The sequence below is a fragment of the Lepus europaeus genome, chromosome 7 (genome assembly GCF_033115175.1).
Source record: "Lepus europaeus isolate LE1 chromosome 7, mLepTim1.pri, whole genome shotgun sequence".
Classification (NCBI taxonomy): Eukaryota; Metazoa; Chordata; class Mammalia; order Lagomorpha; family Leporidae; genus Lepus; species Lepus europaeus.
Window position 1 is genome coordinate 44,892,024 of NC_084833.1, and position 25,707 is coordinate 44,917,730.

General features: G+C 45.5%; 1 protein-coding gene across 1 annotated transcript in view; it reads right to left on the reverse strand.

The window, feature by feature from the left end:
• Nucleotides 1-239: 239 nt before the first annotated feature.
• SLC6A5 (solute carrier family 6 member 5) overlaps nucleotides 240-25,707 on the reverse strand; it is a 61,939-nt gene continuing 36,471 nt past the window's right edge. The window contains exons 13-18 of the mRNA XM_062197492.1: nucleotides 20,580-20,692; nucleotides 19,708-19,839; nucleotides 17,795-17,894; nucleotides 7,247-7,347; nucleotides 2,886-3,053; nucleotides 240-395 (exon numbers count right to left, since the gene is read on the reverse strand). Of these exons, the coding sequence (XP_062053476.1) occupies nucleotides 240-395; nucleotides 2,886-3,053; nucleotides 7,247-7,347; nucleotides 17,795-17,894; nucleotides 19,708-19,839; nucleotides 20,580-20,692 (770 nt within the window). The remainder of the gene's footprint in view (nucleotides 396-2,885; nucleotides 3,054-7,246; nucleotides 7,348-17,794; nucleotides 17,895-19,707; nucleotides 19,840-20,579; nucleotides 20,693-25,707) is intronic.

Sequence of the window (25,707 nt, forward strand, 5' to 3'; positions counted from 1 at the left end):
AGCACATGCCTAGGAGACCAGCCCTATCAGAAATGTCACCATGGACACAAGCAGACTGCACTCCAAGTGATCTGTCTAGCTCTTCACTGTAGCATGCAACACTAGGTCCTACTTCCCTAGGTAACCACTGTCATGCATGGATGTGAACTGAGATGTGGAGAGAACAAAGAAAAATGGAATGTTAGGGGAAGGCAGAGAAGAAAACCAGGATTGAGTCTGCACTATCCCACACCGTCGGACTAGCACTGGGTGCCCAGTTCCAAATCTTTCACTGGCAGTTTGAGTCCCAGAGAAGACGTTCCCAAGGGGTCGATCATGTTCTTGTAACGCTCCCCACGGTGTTGAGCTAAGAATGGGCCCCAGTCCGGCTGTGGTGAACACACCAACTTCAGCCTCTGCAAAGAAGCCAAAGACACACGTGGTCACAGCAGCAGTGCACCTCCCTCCTGTTCGGACCACCCACACACCCCTTGAGCTAAGAGGCCCCCTACCAAGAAAGGCAATTAGGACAATCAGCCCCCATTAATTAAGTAGGCCAGACAGATTAAAGAAGAGATGCAGTTTGGTTCACTTGAAATTATCTACCTCACTCTGCAAGCAATATTACAATTGCTCCATGTTTGCCTTGCACAAAATTAATAGAGGATAAAGGGCCCAGATTTTAATTACACAGTTTCCCCCTCCAAATGAAGAGAATCCACAAGCTTCTGTCTCCACTGCCAAGTGCAGGGTGTAAGAGACATGTGCTCAATTACTTGTTCTGTAGTCTCAACAGTGGGTTGCTACATCAAAATAATTGAATTTTTGTTTAGCATATTTCTCAAATGTATATAAATGACCAGAAAAGAAACTCTCAACCCCAAAGATACATGGCCGAATGTAAGCAAAGACTTTAATTATCTGTTGACAAAAATTTATGCTTCTGACTTGGTTCAGCAGTGTGGGTTCTTGCAGGAGAGCTAAAAATAATGGGGATGCCTCTGCCCTTCAACTGAAATTCTTATGGAAAACATAATTTCATCGGAATGTTTTCTAGAAAAATGAAAAAAATATTTCTGACTGTATAAGAGGGAATAATTACATGTTTATTACCTATGAAAGTGAAGCGGCTTCTTACAGCTGTTAGTTTAATCTCCCCTTAATCATCAGTGTGCCACCCTTGTGTCTCAAATCAACTATAATAAATTTCTACAGCCAACTCATCAGTTTAGGGAGTCTCAGCCTAGGATTACAGTAGCTGAGGTTATCACAGGTTCTGTTCAGAGGTAAGGAGATTTCTGGGTCAGTTGGTGGGGAGGTTTTCCTGGGGTGGGACCGAAGCATCCCTGGGGGTGATTAGGGCCCCCGTTAGTTAACCTCAAGCGGACAATGAACATAACTTCCTGAGGGTGAAACCTGGAGAATGGTTTCAGTGAAAGAAGACTGTTTCACCTCCCCTTACCAACTCTGTTGCATCCTTAATCCAGCAAAAACAAAGCTACCTCCCCTCCAAGTGCACCTTTGTGCTGTGCACCTACTCATGGGCCTCACCCCCACCCTGCTTCTCCTCTCCTTCACCTGGCTACCCAACAGCAAAGCCTACACAGCTATGCTCCTGTCCCCTGTCTCAGCAGGCATTTCTTCATCTTCTAGACCACTGCTTCTCAAACTTACGTGTACATCAGAATCACCTGCAAGATAGCTAAGCTACACGAGAGTCCTACTTCCCCAAGATTCTGGGTCAGTGCAACAGCTTGGAGCTTAAAAACCTATATTTATAAAAAAGGTCCCAGAAAAATGACGTTACTGTTCCTGATCCAAACCCTACACAGCTCTTTTCTCATCCAACATGTCATTCCCCTGCACCTTTAAGACAGAGGCTGGGTAGGCCAGCGTCGCGGCTCAATAGGCTAATCCTTCGCCTTGTGGCGCCGGCACCCCGGGTTCTAGTCCCGGTCGGGGCACCAGATTCTGTCCCGGTTGCCCCTCTTCCAGTTGGCCCAAGTCCTTGGGCCCTGCACCCGCATGAGAGACCAGGAGAAGCACCTGACTCCTGGCTTCGGATCAGTGTGATGCGCTGGCCACAGCGCACTGGCCACGGCGGCCATTGGAGGGTGAACCAACGGCAAAAAGGAAGACCTTTCTCTCTGTCTCTCTCTATCTCACTGTCCACTCTGCCTGTCAAAAAAAAAAAAGACAGAGGCTGGGGCTGACCAATTCCTCGAACACCTAAGCAAGTGACTTCTCATAAACACCAGAAGCCTGGCCCCACGTCCATGGTGACTGGATAAATGGTGGTCTCCCTCCCATCCACTCTGAAGTGAAGCAGGGGGCCCTTTGCATTCAAAATGGGGCCAGCTAGGATAGAATGAGCAAGACAAGTCTCACCTCACATCGACAAAGCCCTGGCACTCATGACATTCCATGGCCACAGTGACATTTTAATCAGCTTGGTCCCTCAGCCATCCCTAACACAGGCTTCCACAACAGAGGGGGGTCGTGATTTTAAACTGAATATAAGAGGTGTCTGGGAGGGAAAAGGCTTGGACGAACAGGAATTTCAAGAAAGTGGGAATCTGATGTGTGGTTAAAAACAAAGCACCAGGCTTTGAACTGTGGATGAGGAGAGAGGAGGAGAAACTCCCGGAAAGAGGACACACTGATCATTTATTCCCCAGAGCTGTCACTGCACTGAGGAATAGCATAATAACAGCCCAGCCTGCAGACTGGCTGAGCCCCTCCATCAGAGAAACAATACATAATAAAAATAGGTTTAATAGAAACGGTGGCAACTGTAATCACTTAATCACCAAGTCTCCCTCTCGAATAAGTTTACTGAATATTTTGTCTTTTAATGCACACAGCTTTTAGGGGCTCTCCCTTGGGAGAGGAGCTGACAGAATTACCTCAATAAATCTGCCAGGAGCCAGATGCATTTTTATCACAAACATAATTGGGATCCAGATAACAGAACAGGCGAGCATCAGCCATCCAAGTACCATGGACCAGTTCGGGTAGCGGTAAGAGCCGTAGGTCATGGGTTCCCACTGGTAAAAGCTGAAGCAAAGGATAAACTGGGAAGAAAAGAGAAATACACGTGTTAGGCCATGAAGGGAATTATTCACTCACTCAACGGGCATGTACTGCACCTGTGTTATGAGGTTGCTGCTTTTCTATTTATTCTTACATTTTACACTCATGTTGACCTCAAAAAAAGTTTTCCAGATGAAGACACTGAATTGCAAAGAGATGAAGATGACGCACACTTAGCTGCTGACCCTGCATTTACTATCCCACAGGAACTGAGCAAGGTGCACGGCTCTGTGTGCATGCAGACAGAGAAGGCAAGGTGAAAGGATGTGCAACCAAGTAATGAACAGAAGGGGGTGGGAGGGTGTTTTTAAGGAGTAGCGTACTTTCTATAGTGGATAATCAAACGTTTCTATGAGATACAGACCCACAATATTTATATATTTTCATTTTTTAACAATGAATCCATTTTGCTTTCTTCTTGAATGGGGAATGGCCCACATCCAGGAACTGCTTCTCCAGCTGGCTGAGTGAGAGCCAGAGTGGTCCCCAAGCAGTGACTGAGCCAGGAGCTCAGTCCTATAATTAGCTGTGGGACAAAGATAGTGGATGCACAGCGCCGCCCTCCACCCCTGCCCCCAACTGACTCAAGGTGAACAAGGATCATTACCAATCATGAGCCAAGAACCAGAGCCAGGAGGCTGATCTCGGCTTCACCACTTCTCAGTGGACGGGACTCACGTGTCAGACTTATCTGCTATACAATGGATAGATTCACATCCTGTAAACACCACCAGGTTTCTGGACACAGCAGCCTTGCATTTACTCGAAAGTCTCCCCTCCTGACTTCTTTCCTGCCCATTTCTCCTATCACTGCACACTCTGGCTGGCAGTGACTGAGAGAACTCGGATGAGTTGGCCAGTGCAGCTGAAGAGAAACAAGGATTTGCTGAAGATAGAGGCACCTGGGAAGATGCCACAAGGGCCTCCATGCCAGCCAAGCTTCTGGGGAACATTTCCATGAGAAAATTGTGTGGCTGCCTGAACTCCTTGTGCCTGTGACAGCTTTAGCTTAGATTAATTTACACCCCGGGGCTGGCCCTGTGGTGTACCCCGTAGAGCTGTTGCCGACAGCACTGGCACCCCAAATGGGTGTCGGTTCTAGTCCCAGCTACTCCACTTCTAATCCAGCTCTCTGCTAATGTCCCTGGGAAAGCAGTGGAAGATGGCCCAAGTGCTTAGGCTCCTGCACCCACATGGGAGACCTGGGAGAAGCTCCTGGCTTTGGATTGGAGCCCTGCTCCAGCCATCGCAGCCATTTGGGGAGTGAAAAAGCAGATGAAAGAACTGTGTCTCCTCTCTCTGTAAACTCTGCCTTTCAAATAAATAAATCTTTTAAAAAAGAGAATAATTTACAGCCCTGTGTTCCTTTCCCCTCCCCATCTCTCTCATCCTATCTTAAACTATAAAATAACTGCCCAAAAATGAATGGAGGGAATTACGTCAGGAGAGAGAATTCAGAAGTGTCTTTGGAAAAGCATGAAGCACTATACGAATGGAAGGCATCTCTATTTTTACTCCAAAGCCCAGGCTGCTGGGCCAAGTGATGATTTCAATGCAACAATAATTCAATATATTGATTCAAAGCAATATAAGCCTGAAGACAACTATTGAAAAAAAATGTTCCCATGGAAAGAGATGTCTACTGAGGGCCCCCTTTTAAACATTTGCCCCTAGAGTTATAAGCCTTATTAACCAGTCTATTGGAAGTATGGCCTAATGTAATTACGGCAAGCTGCTCCATTTCATTTACTATATAAATAGCAATACATCTGCTTATGTGTGTGCATAACTCAGTAACGTGATCTGACTGTGTATACAATAATTGCATGGAGAATATTTATAGCTCTATAAATCCACACAGGCACATATAAAAATGATCAATTTTATTTTAGGGGCTCTGAAGTAATTTAAACTCATAATCTTAACCTATTCCAGCACATCACAAAAATCCATTTTACAGAAGGGCAAATGGCAAAAAATAAGTGTTGGACTTGGTCCTTTGATGCCTATTTCCAGTCACACAAATATCATACTAACCTTCTCAGTGCAACTTGTTCTGTGCCATAAATTTCCCTCTGCCAGGTCGGCTTTGATAAAACCCTCTCATGGGCCCAATCAACAGAGATGATAATTTGCCACTGAATCAGGTGCACCCTGACCATTTGTTGATGGCAGCCAAAGAAAGTCTGTGAACTCAGTGGTTCGTAACAATGGAATTGGCCAGTTTTGATCATCCCTAGCTCCTGAACAATGCGGAAAGGGAATGCGGTTCAGGATATGTTCTACAACTTCTACATGGCTATCTAATGTGACTTATGTAATCTAAGTCAGTGAAAGCATAGCAGAACTGAGCAGCTTTCTCAAGAAACACAGCAAGCCCCTAGAATTACTCTTCTTTTCCATTTTGCTCAAAAAGAAGTTCTATACTGTTTTAATCCAAAGTTGCCCAAACTCCACATGGAGACAAAAGCACTGGGTTGTTGGAAATGTATTGGAACATGGATGAAGTCTGGACAGCCCCAGATTCAAATTTTGGCTCTGCTACCTACAAGCCTTGTGGCCTCGGGCAAGTTCCTTCACCTTTACAAACATCAGTGCACACATCTGTAAAATGGGGAGAAGAAGTATCTGCCAGGCATTGTGGTCCTATACTTGAGAGACAACAGTCATAAAAAGTGCCTACCTCATGGCACAGTTCAACAAACAGTAGTGCTGATTATCACTAGTGATAGGACTCTGTTAAACAGGATAAAATTCTTCCACACTGACTCTCTTCTAGGACAGGAGGGAAAAGAAGGTAGAATCTAGAATTTGTTCTAGATTTGATTTCAGACAAGCATACATCATGTGTAGCAGTAACTGGAGAAATGAAATGTGAGGCAGAGATGGGGACCGTTCCAGGTCAGAGTCTCCGCTAACAGAACGTCTCTTCCCCCCAACTGGCTAAATCCGAGTTCTTCGTAAACATTTCAGCCTTGAACTGAGTAGACCGGTGCTTATCTTCATCCTTTTCAAAAATGCTCATGCCCCAGATCTAGTGAGGCTTCTCAGACAAATTGCAGCCTCTACAATTAGGGATATAGCTGCTGTTGGAAATGCAGAGGCAGATCGATGAAGAATGGTTTATCTGTCTGAACCTCTAGCTTCTCATAAAGAAACTGAGCCATTTTGATTAAAATTATTTCTATGACTGTTTTTAAAAATAAGAAGAGAATACAGTTTTTCTCTGAAATTATACTTTCACCCTGTCTTCCTTTAGCAAAGCTGGTACCAGGTAGCAAAACAGGGGTGTTAATCTGGTTTCTAGTGCCACCTACTGGGTTCATCAGGAATTACTGTCACCTTCCTCCAGCCTTGCCAACATGATGCCCACACACCAGAAGGCATGAGAGGAAGGCAAGATCCTCATCAATTACTGTGCTTGAAGGGGGAAAGGGGTAAAACTAGCAGCTTTTGGCACAATGATAAAGGTAGCAAGATGTGACTCAGTCCCTGTGCGGGTTTACTGGCACATGAAAGGCTTGGTCATTAAAAAGATGAATGACAGGTGCTCCTAAAATGTCATCATCACTCTTGAGGATGACAAGATAGGTTTCAAAAGCAATAAAAATGAATAATAAATGTCCAATTAATGTAATATTAGTTGCTGAGCCCCTGGATTGAGTAGTGTTTAAGAGTATGGGTTCTGGAGTTCTGGAGTGCCTGAGCTCAAATCCAGGCTGCTGCTAATCATTAGGGGTGCGTCAGCAGCAAGCCACAAAATCCCTGGGCTTCAGTTTCCTCATTGGTACAGTGGAGACAGTCACAATGCCAGCCTTGCAGAGCTGCCATGAAGGAGCCATGAGGGGACACGCAAACACACTACAAACAGGCTGGCAATGTGGTCAGCACGCAAGAACCATGGGCTGATTTTTATCCGTTTTCAGTATATGAGACAGAAAGATACAATAGAAACACTCCAAAGACCTATGTATGAGTCCCAGCTCTGCATCTGGCCAGCTAGACACCATTCAGCAAATCATTTCTCTTCTCTGAACCTGTTTCTTCATCTGAAAGACAAAAACAATACTCACCCCACCTACCTCCCCGGCTCACACTCACGCACACACTGTGTTCAAATGTAAAGCATACACATCCCAGGTGTTGTGTGCACAAGAAAGCATGCTTTCCTTACGGTCAGAATTGTTGGAGTTACAAACGCCCAGCAGACTTTCCAGAAAATGTTGGGCTGGAATCCAATCATCATCTCTATATCCTCACAGAATCTTTGCAAGCCTGCAAAGAGACAAGCAGAGTATGAGATGAAGTGGCAGGGGCTGAGGGCAGGGCAGGGGGCAGGCACTAAAACTCCTCATTCAAGCGCCATTGGCCAGGGATGGCCCCAGCCTGGTGTCAACACGACCCCTATTATGCAGGAACCCATCAGACAAATGACTTGCTGCCAGGAAGAGTAGGGCGAATTGAACATTTAAATAGTTATTAAATACTCTCTGCAGTGAGGTTCAGAAATGTCAGCCCGTGGTGACATCTAAAGAGCTCAGTTCCAGCCAAACCCCTTGTGTGAACTCTGCTGCAGCCTGGAATATTCACAGACACAGCTGTCTTCTGACCTGGACTCACACGCTTAGAGACAGCTCTGCAAAACCAGTTAAGATGGAGGTCAACACTCTTTGAGACGCAGTGGTTTTGAACATCATCTTGTCTTGACTGTTAAGGAACAGTATTTTTTTTCTTTATACTATTTGTTGAACTCTTTCCTTAGTGTAGGGTTAACCTTATGAGCATAAAGTTAACTGAGAATAGGTCTTTGTAAAAAATAAGAATGGGAATAGGAGAGGGAGGAGGTAGAAGGGTTGGGGTATGGGCAGGAGGGAGGGGAAGATGGGAAGAATCACTATGTGCCTAAATTTGTACATATGAAATGCATGAAGTTTGGAAACTTTAAATAACATTTTTTAAAAAAAGGTGAAAAAGATGGAGGTCACAGCAGAGAGTATTACAAAATCCTTGTGACACAGAGCAAGAGCCACTGTACATTGGTGTCTCCCAAAGACACTCTTCAGTGAGTCCATTGATCTCCACGCCACGTAAGATGACAATGGCAGGCAAAAATGAGCATAAATTCCAAGTGTTCACTGCACACTTTGTTGGAACTCAAAGGATGATAGTATTTGAGGACACTCATCAAGTCACTAAAGTAAAATGCAGAGGAGATAGTTACTCTCGTGGTGCTACGTAGCTACCATTCCTGCACTCAGTTCATCTAGGGAGGTCTGTAAACCTCTCCTTGAAAGGAAAGGAGGAATGCTTTAGAGCCAGGCAGCTTTTGTATTCTTTCCTGAGCTTATCAGAAGTGTGGACTTCTCAGAATGATGGGATATCGATCCCTTAAGTCCAAGCTCCTTTGTAGTCAGCAGTTCTGAGTTAAATACAGACTCAGCTTAAATTTTCATCATTCTTTCATGCTCTGAGTGGTTAATGTGAAAAGTGGCACCCTGCCGGTCCAGGGGGTCTGAGGTGCCTCCAGGGAAAGCTGCCATTCCTCCGACAGCTCCTCTATTGCACACATCCTCAGGCTCTCTGTCTACACCTGGGCCTTTTGCTCCTCTTGCTCCTCCCATTCTCTGGCTCTCCCAGCCCCTTGGGTTTCTGGGTTTTTTGCTCTTTGAACCATGAGCAGAAGGTACATTCATTCCTTGGGTGCTCCTCATCATGCCTTCAGTTGCCACCTCTGACCTTTCTGCTCTTGCCTCCTTGTCCACCTTCACCTGAGAAGTGGCCCTTCACCACCCCCACCCGAGGCCAGACGATCTGTCTCCTGGTCCTGTGTTCTCATGTGGAAGTGGGGAAGGAGGGATGCAATGTGAAAAGACAATCTCATACAGAATAAGACTCAGAGATTGTGGTATTCTTGCCAGGAAGGAGAACAACTCAGTCCTTTAAAAAAAAAAAAATGGCCCTGAAAAGGTTCTATACATTGACGCAGGTGCTCATTTTTTGGGAAGTGAAAACTCATAGAGCTGTGTACTCCAGACATGTGCTTCTTGTAGAAAAAAGGAAGCCCTAGGACACTGCTGGCTGGAATGTAAATCAATGCACCATCATGGGAAATAGAATGGAGATGCCTTGAAAAACTAAAAATAGTTACCTTATGACACAGCAATCCCACTTGGGTATGTATCCAGAGATAGATAGGTCTGGGCCTCTTAACTTACAAGGCCTAAAGCCCACCAGATTATTATCAAGCCCCTTCTATCAGGTTCTATTTGCCTCTCAATCAGAAAAATTACTTGTAGCTTAGACAGCACCTTTCTTAGCTCCTTTAATAATGACTCTGTCCTTTGTTCTAGACCCTGTCTAGTGCACTTGGGCCTCATTCCTTTGTAATCATAACCTCTACTCTACCACCAATGGCTCTACTCCCAACCTGTGTGTACTGATGGTCCTCTTCCCCACTTAATGCTGTATAATTGTTCAGACCTGGTTAAGGCCACTCTTAGGATCATTGGTTACTATCCTCACCCTGTCTTTTATGACCTTGTCTAAATATGATCAGAGTCGGGGAACTTGGAAGGCTTCCATAGCCTTGGCAACTCATGACGACAGCCTAGGGTGGTTACTGGCGCCATAAACTAGAGTGTCAATTTGTTGGGTCAACAACAGGAGCCACTGTGCGCTTGCTCCTGATGTGGGATCTCTGTCCTTAATGTACTGTACATTTTGATTTAATGCTATAACTAGTACTCAAACAGTATGTTTCACTTTGTGTTTCTATGTGGGTGCAAACTGTTGAAGTATTTATACTAAATTGATCTTCTGTATATAAATAGAATTGCAAATGAATCTTGATGTGAATGGAAAGGGAGAGGGAGCGGGAGAGGGGAGGGTTGCGGGTGGGAGGGAAATTATGGGAAGGGGAAGCCATTGTATAAAATAAAAAAAAAAAAGAAATCAATATTTTCAAGAGATAATCTATACTCCCATGTTTATTGCAGCATTATTCATAATGGCCAAGTTAAGGAGTCAATCTAAGTAATCACCAATTGATGAACAATAAAGAAAATATGGATTTATACACAATGAACGCTATACTTAGCTTTATAAGAGGGAAATCATGTCACCTGCAACAACATCGATGGACCTGGAGGGCATTATGCTAAGTGAAACGCTAAGCACAGAAAGACAAATCCTGCATGTGCTCTCTTATGTGTGAAATCTTAAAAAGTCACTCAGAACAGCAGAGGGCAGAATGGCAGTCCCAGAGGCTGGGGAGTGGGAAAACAGGCAAAGCTGGGCAAAGGGTGGAATGTTGCAGTTAGGCAGGAGAAATAAACAGCAAGTATTTGAGGTGATAGATACACTAAATAGCTTAATTTAGTCATTGCACATTCTATACATCCATTGTAGCATCACTGTATACATATATATACACACACACATTTATAATCTGTCGCTATCCAATACAAATTTATAATAAAAAGGCATGTACTTCTTCTTGTGTATATGTTAAGCCTCAATTTTAAAATTCACCTTGAAAATTCACTCAGCCACCGCTATCAAAATAAAGGATCCTGAGAACCTTCATGGGCCTCAGCTCCTGACATTGGCTTCTACTTCCTCCAAGCTCAGTGCAAGAGCATCAGCCAGGTCTCATCACTATGAATCTCCAGACCACCTCAACGACATCTTAGCGAACAGTCAAGATTCATAGCCACAGCAGTATGTGGCACAGTGGGTAAAGCCAATGCTTGCCAAACCAGCATCCCATATGGGAGTACCAGTTGAATCTCGGTTGCTCCACTTCCAATCCAGCTCCCTGCTAGTGTGTCTGCGTAGACAACAGAAGATGGCCCAAGTGTCTGGGCCCCTGCCACTCACAAAGAAGACCAAGGGGAGTTCCAGGCTCCTGGCCATTGCAGCCATTTGGGGAGTATATCAGTGGATGGAAGAGCTCTCTCTTGCTCTCACTCTCTGCTGCATGCTGTTTTTCAAATAAATAACTAAATAATTTTTTAAAAAGACTCAGTAGCCTGTGCTGGGAATAATTCATAGATTCACTAAGGACTTTTCTCAGCTCACTCTAAGATTTCTCAGACTGCAACCAGCATTGTGGCATAGTAGGTTAGGCCTCTGCCTGATGAGCCAGCACCCCATTTGGGCACCAATTCCTGTCCCATCTGTTCCTCTTCCAATCCAGCTCACTGCTATGGCCTAGAAAAGCAGTGGAAGATGGCCCAAGTGATTGGGCCCCTGCACCCACGTGGGAGATCCAGAAGAAGTTCCTTGCTTCAGATCAGCCCAGCTCCAGCCATTGTGGACATCTGGGGAGTGAACCAGTGGATGGAAGACCTTCCTCTCTGTCTCTCCCTCTCTGTGTGTCTATAACTCATATAAATAAATAAATAAAATATTTTTAAAAATTAGAACATTTCTCAGGCTACAACTCTAATTTAATTCTATTAGTGGTCAGTCACAGATGTGCAGTGAAAACAGCATAGTACCAGAAGTTAGGATCCAAGAGTTAAACCCTGTTCTGCCTCTAACTCACTGGGTGATCTTAGGTAAAGTGTTCTCCCTGAGCCTTTGTTGGTTTATTGGGGTGCTGAGCCACATGAGCTCCAAGAACGATCCAGAGAAATGAATCCATGACACAAGCAGGTTCCCAGTTGCTTCTTTGGGTCTACAAGCAAGAACCGCATGCTTTGAGCAGGAGATTTCCCCATCTTTCCATTGTTTTCGTTGTGTTGTTTTTTGCTTTTTTTTTTTCCTTTAGTGTCTTATCAAATACTTTCAAATGAATGATCTCTGGAAATTGCATTGCCTGGGGCATAAGTTAGCAGACTAAACCAAAGAAATAGAAGTCAGTGGCCAGCATCCCATATGGGCACTGATTCAAGTCCTGGATGCTCCACTTCTGATCCAGCACCCTGCTGATATGCCTAGTAAAGCAGCAGCAGATGGCCCAAGTCCTTGGGTCCCTCCACCCACATGGGAGATCTGGAAAAAGCTTCTGGCTCCTGGCTTTGGATGGTCCCCGCTCTGGCCATTTGCAGTCATTTGAGGAGTGAACCAGTGCGTGGGAGATCGATCTCTCTCTCTCTCTCTCTCTCTCTGCCTCTGCCTCTCCTTCTCTGTAACTTTGACTTTCAAATAAATAAATAAATATTTTTAAAAAATAGAAGTCAAAGCTGAGTCCCTTAAAAACATATCAAAACAATGAGAACAGGCCTCAGTTCTTTTTTAAAAAAGGAAATCTAGAAACTTCTGTTATCAGGGTCAATCTTGTTGTCAAGCTGTTCCTCTCCACCAAGCCAACTACAAGACACAATAGTGTCTAGGTTGACTGGGGGCACTGATATGATAGGACTCAAGGTCAGACCTGGTGAATCCATAGAGACAGGCTCCACTATGAGAAAAGGGATCACATTCTAAGTGCCAACCTTCCCCAGAACAATGAGCTGGACCTCCAGTTTTGGGAAGGTATGGATGGCACACATTCAGTTTCCAGCAAGAGCCAGCCTAAATCAGATGAGCAGTCCTGGGATTCACTATGAAAAGACTTGGGGCTGGCGCCACGGCTCAATAGGCTAATCCTCCACCTTGCGGTGCCGGCACACCGGGTTCTAGTCCCGGTTGGGGCACCAGATTCTGTCCCGGTTTCCCCTCTTCCAGTCCAGCTCTCTGCTGTGGCCTGGGAGTGCAGTGGAGGATGGCCCAAGTGCTTGGGCCCTGCACCCCATGGGAGACCAGGAGAGGCACCTGGCTCCTGCCTTCGGATCAGCGCGGTGCGCTGGCTGCAGCGCGCCGGCCGTGGCAGCCATTGGAGGGTGAACCAACTGCAAAGGAAGACCTTTCTCTCCGTCTCTCTCTCTCTCTCTCTCACTGTCCACTCTGCCTGTCAAAAAAAAAAAAAAAAAGAAAGAAAGAAAGAAAGAAAAAAGAAAAGACTTGGCTTACAGGGCTAGTTCAGGCTCTGCAAAGTCATCTCCCTCCCTGGACCTTACGCAAAGTCTCAGGGCACATGTCTCTGCCTAGATAGGCTCCAGATCCTATTATTGCTGTGTGTGTTTTGCCAACTTGCAGGTTGGTCCTGTAGATGCACCTCAGAGGCACCAGGTGGGAGCCACGGGGCAACCCTCTTGCTCCAATCCCTTGAGTCTCTAGCTTGCTCCAGCTCCCAATCAGCCCCAGCCTTCCAATTCCCTAGCTCACCTCCAAGTCACTCTCTGAGTCCCTTCCTAGTCCATGGTTATTATCCCTGGCTTTGTTTACATGGCTTCCCTTGCCTGTTCTGTGCTTTCCACTAATCCAAATCCATCTTGTGTCCAATGTCTAACTTTTGAGAAAAGAAACGTTAGGGGAGTTTTGAGCATGTGCAAGAGACTTGCCTATTTTATGACCTTAAGATTGGAGAAGTAAGACAGTAAGACGTGAGGCCCCAAATAGGATCTGAACATCTGCATCTCAAAGACTAGGCTGAATAAGAAGAAAAACAGCAAGGTAAGGGAAAGACTAAAATGGTGAACACACGGCTACTCTGCTAGACTCAACAAACACATCTGAGGCTCAGAAATCAGCCTGCAACAATCTCCATACAGCCAGCTGATCCTGAATTAGGAATTCAAGGACTTGCTTCAACCAACCAATCACTGTGCCCGGGCAACTTTGGCTGTTTCCTCTGCAAATCACATAAGCATGCCTTGGTCTGGACATAGTCCTTATAGAGACTGCTCTCCCTCCTTGTGCGTCCAGCCAGGGCTTGCATCCTGGCCATGTGAGCAGTGAAGACATACAGGGTCCTGTGCTCAGAAGAGAAACCAGACTTAATGCTCTCTGGCCATCAACTCGAAATTCTTAATCATTTTTTAACAAGGGACTCAACATTTTCATTTTGTTCTAAATCCTATAAAGTATATCTCTAATTCTGTATGTACCTATTTACAAGTAAATCACCAAGTTATTCTTTTATATTTAATGTAAAGGCCAGTCCCTGAGAGCCAGATCCTCTGTGTAGACAGGTTTTTCTGCTTTTGGTTGGCAATCAACTCAGTTTAACAAACCCTAGATCTCAGTGTCTATCTCTTTTATACATTTTTATCTTTGAGATGCCACCTTCTTGAGATTTTCCTAACTACCTTGGCTCTCCTTATCTGTGAGCTGCAAAAGGGCTTATAGCCAGGGATACACAGCTTAGCACTGACCTTCTTCTCTGTGTTTTAAATGTGTTTGCTCTTCCTTGGTAGCCACTTGGCAAGCTCTGTGGCTGCAGGAAAACAATCCTACCGTCTGCACATCCTGGTAAGTGGTGTTTAGCTCACATAGCAATGGCTTTCACATGATGGAATATGTCTGTCTTGAGCTCTTGTTGCCTATCTTGTTCACTAAACTCAGCAAAGATTTTTAAATCAAAAGAAAAATAAAACAACAAAAATCAAACAAAACAAACAAAAATTGCCCCCCCAGGACCCTACAAATTCAAGCTTAATTTTTTCCTTCAGGAGTACATAGGGCATAAAGTAAGCACTTAATAAATTCCTGTCCATTTATTTACACATGTTCATATGTGTATGTTATAAGGGGTCTCCAAAAAGTTCATGGAAAATGTTCACTATGAAAAAGTTATGCATTGAATTAAACATTTTTTGGTACCAAAATACATTTACCTTTTTGTTCCATCTTCCATAAACTCTTTAAAGCACCCTTGTAGGGATGGAGTGGAGCTTCTTACTCCTAATGTTTAGTGAGCTGGGAAACGCTACACCCAGAAAAGGGAGCAAAAAAAAAAAAAAAAAGTAAAAATGGAACTCAAGAATAGAGGAAAAAGTAAGCCTGAATATATAGAATTCTGCAGGAACCTTTTGTTTTCTTGCTTGCTTTGCTTTTCTATTTTGCTTTATACTTAAGAAAACTTGCCAAGTTCAGCCAGCAGGATGACAAGAACTGGAGACAGACATATGCCATCAAGTAAAGCCATCACCTGGTGTCCATCTGACATCCCTCCCAAAGATGTGGAGGTCATCTAGGGAGTGGGAGGTGAAACAAGTAGCTGCCTGAACTGGAAAATACAGCAAGACCACGTCACATGGCAAGATCTTGGGGAAACGTGCAACACAAAGCCAGGAAGTTAGCCAGCAGGAGAGTTCAGTGGTGGCTGTACAATCTCGCCTTTTCCCCAGCCAGAAGTTCCCTGCATTGGCTCTCAGGGAAAGGAAAATCACTTTTTCAAAGTGACTCTGCCTAGGAAAAATGTCTCCTAAAGGAATTTCTCCTGCACTACAGTGACCTCCACTTTTAAACCTACATGTCTCAAACCCAGCTATTGACCTTTGGGGCATGCTGACTTGAGAACTTCAATCTGCTATTTCAGTCTACTGGTAAACTTGAAACTGTACCCAACCCATTGCAAATGTCTGAATGACATCATCTAGAATCATTATTAGAAGCAAGAAGAAAACACAATCCATTTGCTTTTTTATATATTCAGGAAGGTAACACACAAAATCAATCAGGTTCATTTTCATTCTTCACAGGTTCAAAGTTGTCTTTAACCAACTTTACACTGGTTTGGGGCAACATCAACTCAATAAAGAATGCACTGTCCTCTGGGGTATAATTTACATATTTGTCTAAGCTTTTCTTTTCCTTTGTAGCAACTATTTTAGCTTAGCTCAACTATTTCTTCCTGAGATCTACTTAGAATTCTATCCAGATCCAACTCAGAGGTTCAAACTCACATCTGACACTGCAGAAGTCAAGTTCAACCTGGGCCCCTCACAGAGTCAGACGGATGATTCCGGAGGCTGGCCCAACACTAGCACTCCTAGAGACCAAATTTTCTGGACAGTCTCAGGAAGATTAGAATAGCCCAGGTAGTGAAGCACTCAAGATTTATTTTTTCCTTTAAAAAAGAGACATCTACTACTGGATTTACATGGAGGAGTAGTAATAGAGAAGCTGTTTAAGTTTTAAAAATAGAAATGTTTAAAAAGCTTCTGTATTAATGACCTTTTAAACCACAGCAGACAGCCCTGTTTTACAGCAAAGAACTGTGCAAATATATCTTTCGTGGCAATCAGCAGTTAGGACAGAAGTAACAGAGGAGATAAATGATAACAGCTGCCTGCGTTTGGGCCAGTGTAGAAAAGAAGCACATCCCTCACTGTATCAATACACTGTCTGCAGACCTCAGCTTCCATGTGAGCCCAGCAAGTGCTGAGTTTTTCTTAGAGGCTGCTCCTTGCCTCTCCTTGCAAGGCCTTCAGTACCTGGGCAGGAAGTTAAGACTCGCTGTGGTGGATTTCTGCCATTCTCTGCTCAGGTAGAAAGTACTTTGAAGCCTCACTCTTACTCTGACATCAGATCTTCAGTCGCAACATCACCGTAGGGTCCAGGCTCTTACTAGCCAACAGTGCTGACAACTTGGTCTTTGATCTCAATAGGGAATCTGGCATGGCTGCCCACTCCTCTTGCCAGGAACTAAACTCTCCCTCCAACAGGAATGTGATCTCCAACCTGATACAAATTCCTCTTTCACAAACACTCAAAAATGACTGTGGTATTTTGCTGCTTCTGGGTGCTCAAGTTTTCACAGGTGATTTCCTTCTTACACCATGATTCCTGCCAATTACCTTCCACTTTCATGAGGTTTCCAGGAAAGCAAGAAGCCATTGTGAATATGCTGAGCGAGAGGCTAACAACCACACTGGAGTCCAGACATTTATATCAAGGATACCTGGCAGTCAGGGTAAGCTTTGTTGGGCCCCAAGTTTAAATGAAAGAGCTTTGAAGACCCCTCTGGCCTGAACCTTCTTTTGGGTTCCAGATATTGCATGCATTTGCCACTCTCATATTCTGAATTCCAAGGGATATTCCACATTCCTTTTTAACATAGAGCATGTTGCTATCTCTTTTGTGTTTGAAGTTCAGTTAGATCACCTGAATTGGGGGAAATTTTCACTTCTCTGATATTTGCTATGGTGGTCCTTAGACTCAGCACAGTCCTGAGCAGACCAAGGTACAAAGCAGTCAGTAGTGCCTTGAATCCAGTAAGGTTCCCCTGTGCTGAATGGTAGGGCATACTAGGGGCCAGGAGCTCCCCTGGTAAACCTCACCACAAACACATCTGCACTGTGGGCAAAGATGGCATCACCATTCCTGGTGTACTTGATAGTGGACCTGCTGATTATAGGATGCAGGTTGCTATAGTGAAGGTAGGAAGATTAACTTGTAAGGGAACTGCAAGTTTATTACTGAGAAAATCTGAGATTGAGATATTATATCACAGGCTTCCTTAGTGATAATAAAGTTTCCTAAGCATCTGTGAGCCAAGTGGTTTCTGTTACGCTCTAGCACCCAAAGACTAGGTGACATAGAACTGCAGCTATAAAGACCATGAAGCAATTTCAGGTAGCTTTCTTCCCCGCCTCCTCCCTCCCTCACCTGGCCATTGTCCACAGGCATTACCTGTCCCCAGGACAGACCCAACCCGAAGGTGTGCCACTAGGACTTTCTCGTATTCACCATCAGCCTCTTGTCCCTGTGTTGAATCTGGACCACAAGAGTCCTGAGGCAAGCTTGGAAGTCAAAGTGCAGCTCGCTCGTGCTTCCTAAGTCACTGCAGTTAAATTCTCTCAGTGTCTCATTAAAACGGGAAATCCGCTTCCCATGAAAATGCTACCAACGTGAAAGTTCTACTCAGCAGCAGGCATAGAGACTCCCTTACCGTACACATAGGAGATTCCCACGAGCTCAAAAATGGCGATGATGACAAGTGCGTACGAGGCAGCATAGGTGTCCACAAGCTGAAACATGTAAATTCCACCCTAGTAGGAGGGAGAAACAACCAGCAGCACGTGAGCCCTGGATGCTCAACAGGTACAGAGGTGCACCTGGGTGGGAAAAAGTACTTCTACATTCTACAGCACAATCAGCTAACTGTGAATGACAATAATTAGTTGCACTTCAAAATAGCTAGTGGAGAGGATTTTGAAAGTTGCCATAAAGGGACTGGCATTGTAGTGTAGCAGGTTAAGCCACTGCCTGTGATGCCAACATCTCATATGGCCGCCGGTTCAAGACTGACTGTACCACTTCCTATCCAGCTCCCCACTAATGCACCTGGGAAGGCAGGGGAGGATGGCCCAAGGACTTGGGCCGTGCACTCACACGGGAGACCCAGAAAAGGTTTCAGGCTCCTGGCTTCAGCCCGGCTCGCTCTCGCTCGCTTGCTCTCCTCCCTCCCTGTCTCTCCCTCTCTCTGTTTAACTCTGCCTTTCAAATAAATTTAAATTTTTTTAAAGAGAGGAGAGGCAGAGAGAGAGAGGTCTTCCATTCACTGGTTCACTCCCCAAATGGCTTCAAGAGCTGCAGCTGCGCCAATCCGAAGCCAGGAGCCAAGAGCTTCTTCTGGGTCTCCAACGTTGGTGCAGGGCCCAAAGACTTGGGTCATCTTCTACTGCTTTCCCAGGCCATAGTAGAGAGCTGGATAGGAAGTGGAGCAGCCAGGTGAACCGGTGCCCATATGGAACGCTGGCTTAACCCGCTACGCTACAGTGCCAGCCCCTAAATTTAAATTTTTTAAAAAGTTTTCACATAAAGAAGCAACAATAGTTTGAGATGATGGCTATGCCAATTAACCTGATCTGATCATTACACATCATATGTGTGTGTCACACTGAACCCCATAAATTTGTATTATGTATGAATTAAATATTTTTTAAATGAAGCAAACGAGAAATCAGCTCCAACAAAAGCCCTGGAGCTGGGCTCGTCTTCCCACTCCAAACAGCCAATCCTCCCGTGTCAACAAGACTCAGGTGCAAACAGGAGCCAAAGGGTCTCCTGTGCTGTCAACAGCAGCAACCTACACCTGGTCCTTGTCATGTTAGCAAAGCAGCCTTTGACAGACTCTGAATTAATCAATAGGGCAAACACAAAAGCGATTTAACATCTTATTCTTCTAAGGCAAAAGTCGACATCAGAAGATGTATATCTGAAAGCAACCAGATTTCTTTGTATCCCTTTAAAGAAGGGGAAATTCACCCATGTGTTCGCATTTAATTGACTTTTATATGACCTTTAGATATGTCTGGACATTCCCCACACATCCCCATGTATCTCTACCTTACGTTGTTAAGTCTCCCTACAATAGATGAGGCTTAGAGGCCATCTCAGTCCAATCCCTCATTTCAAAGATGAAGAAACCATGACCCAGAGTGGTGACTAGCTGAAGGTCACAGAGAAAACAATGTATATACTAAGAGAGCTAACATTCGATTTACCAAGTCACTTAGGACTAGCAGGAACTCAAGTGGCCTAGACATATGTGGCGAGTAATCACCTGGGAATCTGTCTAGTTAGTTCACTTGGACTTTAACAGTTTCCACATGCTTAAAGTAGGACACATCTGCCTTGTTGGCTCAGGAAGACTACAACTCAATTACGAAGTTGCTAGAAGCATCTACCGGTAGCCAGCTGACATAGTTCCCTCTGTGGTCAAAATCCCTAATGAACTGGTGTCATGTACGTGGAAATGACAGTGACCTGTCGACATTATGAGCTCTGAGAACTAAGGGTAAAGGACAGACGGCCATGCGCCTCCCACCCGCTCCCACCTGCACCCAGTAGGCAGCTTACCTGTGTGATCATTGGAAAGCCCATGATGAAGAAACAAATGCAACAGCCCAGCGTAAAGACTGGCTTGTGTGTGCGCAGGTACTTGGGGAACTCGTCGGAGATGGAAGTCACTATGGTCTCAATGGTGGCAAACTGGAATGGTGTCAGGAAACAGACAGCTGAGTCAAACTGTCCCCCCCCCCCTCCAGGAGGCAGGAGAAATCCCTTTGCTTGTCCCCCCATGGAAAGCTGTATTTGTATTTGACTTTGGGGTTAGAGTGACATTGCCAGGATGGGTTTAAACTGCCTTCCAGTGATCCCACCCAAGCAGGATGTGAGCTTTAGAAACGGTACTGCCAGCCCCCAGAGACGGCACTCATGTTCCTCCATCAAGACATTTTAAGCTTCACTTTGTATTCATGAGATGTAAATTCCTCCCCTCCCGTTTACCTCACATTTGATCTTCTACTTCAGGAAAAGCCTTCTTTACACCCAACGACTAAACTCTGTGCACCTGTCAGCATGATTTGTGGTAGTGTCAGCTCCACAGCAATTTCCCTCAAATTGACTTCATATTATTCTGCCTTATCCAGCCCCAAAGAATTTGCTTTGCAAAAATGACACCAAAGCAGAAAGTACTAAATCGTCACCCAAAGAACACGAGGGAAGGACAGAGAGCATGGCTCTTCTGCTCTATCTCATGAGCCCCCAGAAATGCAAGGTTACCCCGAGTCCTAGCCATGACACTCATCATCCCTGCACCACTCAGGGGAAATGTGGAAATGTTCAGTTACCTCTAAGCCCACCCTTCTGCTGCATGCTGGACCCAGGACCCAGGGGAGGAAGTCTTCAGAAGGCTCCTGGGACAGGGATTGAGGGGGGGAGGGGCTCACCATAGTGTCAAGTCCAAGAGTGAGGAGCATCAGGAAAAAGATGATGGCCCAGAATGGAGAGAGGGGCAGTCTGGTTAGGGCCTCTGGGTAAACCACAAACGCAATGCCTGGCCCTGGAAGGAATGAGACAAGAAATTTGCAGGCAAGCTCAGGTCAAGGCCTCTCTTCTCAGAGCCCACAAAGCCTTCACTGCACTGAGTTCCCGGGTTATCACATAGTCTATGTTGCTTCCACTGTTCGTTAGTTTTTTTCCTTATCTCCACTCATTTCCCCAATCAGATCTTCAGCTCTGTGAAGGGAAAGGCCAGAAGAGTCAGGTCTACACCTAGAGTAACTTGGAAAAAAGGCACAGAACTAGTGTCAAAACAGACTCAGCACCAACTCAACTCGACTCAGGCCAGGCTGCACCCCATGCTGATAATATGAGAAGCTCCATTTTTGTATTGGATGAGCTGAGGGAGAACAGAATTCCCCTCCAGAGCAGTGGTTCTCAGCCAAGGTTAACTTTGGGGCCCAGGGATAATTGGCATTGCCTGCAGACGTTCTGATCTGCACAGGTGGGGCAGGGTTGTACGGTTGCTGGCACCCAGTGAGTAGAGCCCAGGGCCACTGGTAAACACCCAACAGTGCCTCTCTCAGCACAGAATGACCCAGAATGTCACCAGTGTGGAGGCCGAGAACTTCTGCTCTAAAGGTGAGAAGACCAGAGCGGCACGATGCCTCCCCGTCCTTGAACTACGCTTCCTCCTACTCAGCTCTCCAGGAGAAGCCAGTCACCCCAAACACGGATCTCCTCAACACTTCCAGGATCTCGCCCTGCTTGCTAAACATAAAGCTGTATCAGTGCCCTGGTAATTAGTTGGGTGAGAAAGGGCAAACAGGGTGTGGGGTTAAGATGGCTTAATCCCCAAGAGTCACTCGGATCTGGCCTAAATCCAGACTTCATTAGCTACCAGCTGTGCAACCCTAGATGCGCTGTTTAATTTTGGTAGGCCTCGATTTTGCCCCTCTGTCCAATGGGGATTACATCATTCTTTACCATGTGGTTAGGAGGAAGACGTGAGAAAACACAGGTGAAACACTGAGTCCTGTGCCTCACATACCATCAGCGCTCACAGAACATTGGCTTTTATTATGAGTGAACTTGGAAGTTGGAGGTTGGAGTCAGGTTTTCCTAAGGAATATGGCATGTTGTCTTGGTAGGGGCCTCAGAGCTGCAGGTGTCTCTGGTATGAGCCAGCCACTCCAACCTGCCTCACAGTCTCACGGGGAAGGCTGCTACAACCAAAGATGATTAAAGGCGGCAGTTGTGAATTTCCTTGTAAGTAGACAACTAAATGGTAATGGGCAGAGACAAGTGAATGTGGGCACAAGGGTAATCCACAGCTGGTGCACGTGTGGAAACCAGAAATCTCGGCACCTGGAGCTTTCATGACTCAAGCATAACAGCACCTTTTAAAACCTGAATTCATCAGGCTGTTAGTTCCTAATGTTGCCTGGGGCCTTGGGGTATTTAAAATGTAAAACCTAGAATACCTAAGATGCCCCTGCTTTTGCATTTATTGCACAGAGTGTAGAGACAGCCTCTGAAGGTTCCCTATGTGAGCCATAAAAAGAAAAGTCTGTACTAAACCACAGTTCGAATGGGTCTCCAATGCAGAACAACAAGAAAGCCAGTTCAGAGTTCTGGCGAGAGTCGGGCCTATAAAGCTGACAGGAAGGTCTTGAATGGCTAATACCAGAGGACCACAGCAGCTCACTTTAACTGCAGCTGACACTTCGGGCTTTTTTAGAGAAGAGTAATTTCAAAATATTTTGCCTGCTTCAATTTCAGCCGCCTCCCTCAAGTGCCCAGGTGGAGGTATCATTTCAAGCTATGTTACAGCTGATTCTGCCTTAGCCAAGGAGGCTGGGGAGTCAAGTCGTCAGAGAATAATACTGTGGAATATTGAAAAGAATACACGGCCTGTCTGATGGAAGCCAACTCCCGTCTCCTCTCCCACTGGGAGGCAGCACAGTCCACGGCTCGAATACAGGCCCCATTCCCCAACAAACTACCTCCTACTAGCTATGGGACCCTAGGTGAGTCACTTGTTCTTTCTGGCAAACCTTAGCTTCCTTATTCCTGCAACAGGGGTAATAACAGGTACCTACATTCCTGGAATTCCTATGAGAATCAAGTGAGCTAGTGCAAGTAAAGGGCTTAGAGTATGCCTGGACCTACTAGGAACTCGGTGAACATGCACCGTTATCACTCCTTCCATGCGAGAGCTCCACATGTCAGCAATGTGGGCAGGACCACCAGAGTGTCCACAGTGAGGGCCTTCCCTATGCTAATGCACCACTAAAGACATGGCAAGGGGCTCTGGTGAATGCAATATGTAGGTGGGGCGGCCACTCTGCTGAGATACCTATTACAAATGGGACGAGTTCTCTGAGAATACTTCACCTGAATTCCTGTGCTTTGGGGAAGAACAGTTGGGATCCAGGTGATTGGTGGCTGCCAGGGGGTAGGCAGTCAGTCTTGATGGAAAATGTTCATTTTGCTCTGCAGAGTCTCTATTAGGGGGCAAGGGAACCTAGTGGCCTGATTCATTGAGTTACCAACCTGTACCTTGGAACTCTAAATAATATACACACATTTGTGTTGATATACCCCTGATCTAAGCCACTCCACCTGCTATTAGAAAAGCAACTTTCCCAAGAAGTCATCACCTACACCAACGGCTTGAAATGCTTCCCCTATGTTTTCTTCTAGCAATTCCATACTTTTCAGTCTTTCATTTAGGTCTTTGATCTATCTTGAGTTGATTTGTTTTAAAGATTTATTTATTTATTTGAAAGTCAGAGTTACACAGAGAGAGGAGAGGCAGAGAGAGAGAGGTCTCCCATCCGATGGTTCACTCCCCGGATGGCCGCAACGGCCAGAGCTGTGCCAATCCGTCGCCAGCAGCTTCTTCCGGGTCTCCCATGTGGGTGCAGGGGCCCAAGGACTTGGGCCACCTTCTACTGCTTTCCCAGGCCATAGCAGAGAGCTGGGTTGGAAGAGGAGCAGCCAGGACTAGAACCAGCGCCCATATGGGATGCCAGTGCTTCAGGCCAGGGCATTAACCTGCTGCACCATAGCACTGGCCCCTTGAGTTGATTTTTGTAAATGGAGAGAAGTAGGGATCTAATTTCATTCTTCTACATATTTACATCCAGTTTTACCAGAACCATTATTGAAAAAGACTATCCTTTCCCCAATGTATGTTCTTGGCATCTTTGCCAAAATTCAGTTGGCTCTAAAATACATGGGTTAATTTCTGAGCTCTCTATTCTGTTCTATTGATGAATGTGCTGGTTTTTATGCCAGTACCACGGTTTGTTTTTTTTTTTTTTTTTTGGGGGGGGGGGACAGGTAGAGTGGACAGTGAGAAAGAGAGAGAGAGAGAGACAGACAGAGAGAAAGGTCTTCCTTTTCCATTGGTTCACCCCCCAATGGCTGCCACGGCCGGCGCAACGCACTGCTCCAAAGCCAGGAGCCAGGTGCTTTTCCTGGTCTCCCATGCGGGTGCAGGGCCCAAGCACTTGGGCCATCCTCCACTACACTCCCGGGCCACAGCAGAGAGCTGGCCTGGAAGAGGAGCAACCAGGACAGAATCTGGCGTCCCTCCAGGACTAGAACCCGGGTAATGACGCTACAGGCAGAGGATTAGCCTAGTGAGCCGCAGCGCTGGCCACCATGGTTTAATTACTATAGCTTTGTAATAGGGAAAATCAGGTGAGGGATATATGGGATTTTTTGTATTGCCAGCTAAAAATTTTTGTTTTGTAAATTTAAAACTGAAATGTTATTCAGCTGTTATTATATCTCAGTATATTTTTGTGTTCAGTATATTTTGTATTACTACTTCACAATTTTTGTTTCATAAATCTAAAACTGAAATATTATTCTGAAAAAAAATGTTTTTTAAATAAAGAAAAACATCTTTTTAAGGCTTCAGATCAAGTTTTGAAAATGAGCCATGGCCGGCGCCGTGGCTCACTAGGCTAATCCTCCGCCTTGCGGCACCGACACACCGGGTTCTAGTCCCAGTCGGGGCACCGGATTCTGTTCCGGTTTCCCCTCTTCCAGTCCAGCTCTCTGCTGTGGCCAGGGAGTGCAGTGGAGGATGGCCCAAGTGCTTGGGCCCTGCACCCCATGGGAGACCAGGATAAGCACCTGGCTCCTGCCTTCGGATCAGCGTGGTGCGCTGGCCGCAGCGCGCCAGCCATGGTGGCCATTGGAGGATGAACCAAAGGCAAAGGAAGACCTTTCTGTTTGTCTCTCTCTCTCTCTCACTGTCCACTCTGCCTGTCAAAAAATAAAAAAAAGAAGAAGAAAAAAAAAAAGAAAATGAGCCAGTGATCTACAGATAGCAATACAGATGTTTGGGAAATAGTTCTGAAGACAGATTTCCCAGGAAGCTGCATTTCTGGAGTAGATTTATGAGAACACCTCACCTTCCCTAAGCCGGTTGTAAAAGCAGAGGGCAGCTAGCCTCATCTACAGTCCTATACTCAGCCCCTAAAAACTCTGATATGGCCAACGGTTGGGATGATAATTCTGACAGAAATGTTTCCCTAGAAGGAGTGGTACACTAAATAGAACAGGCATAGGTCATGAAATAGAACCTCTTTTTGACTAAAGGTCAAACTTTAATTACTAACTTTGGGTCATCAAAATGTACTATATGTCTGGGGTGGGGATTTTGTAATCTAAGACAGCACTTGGGATGCCCTCCTCCCATATGGGAGTACCTGTGTCCAAGTCCTGGCTCTACTTCTGCCTCCAACTTCCTGCTAATGTAGACCCTGAGGGACAGCAGGTGTTGGCTCAAGTATTCAGGCCTTTGGCACCCAAGGGGAGACCTGGATTGAGTTTTGGGCTCCTGGCTTTGGCCTAGCCCAGCCCTGGATGCTTAGGGCATTTGGAAAGTAAACCAGCAGATGAACAATCTCTGTCTCTCCACCTCAATATCTATTCTCTCTCTCTCTCTCTCTTCTTTCTTGCTTTGTGTCTCTGTCTCTTTGCCTTTAAATTTAAAAAAATTAAATGTAATGTATTATATGATTATGTGTTAATGTTGCGAGGAGCAGATGGGCC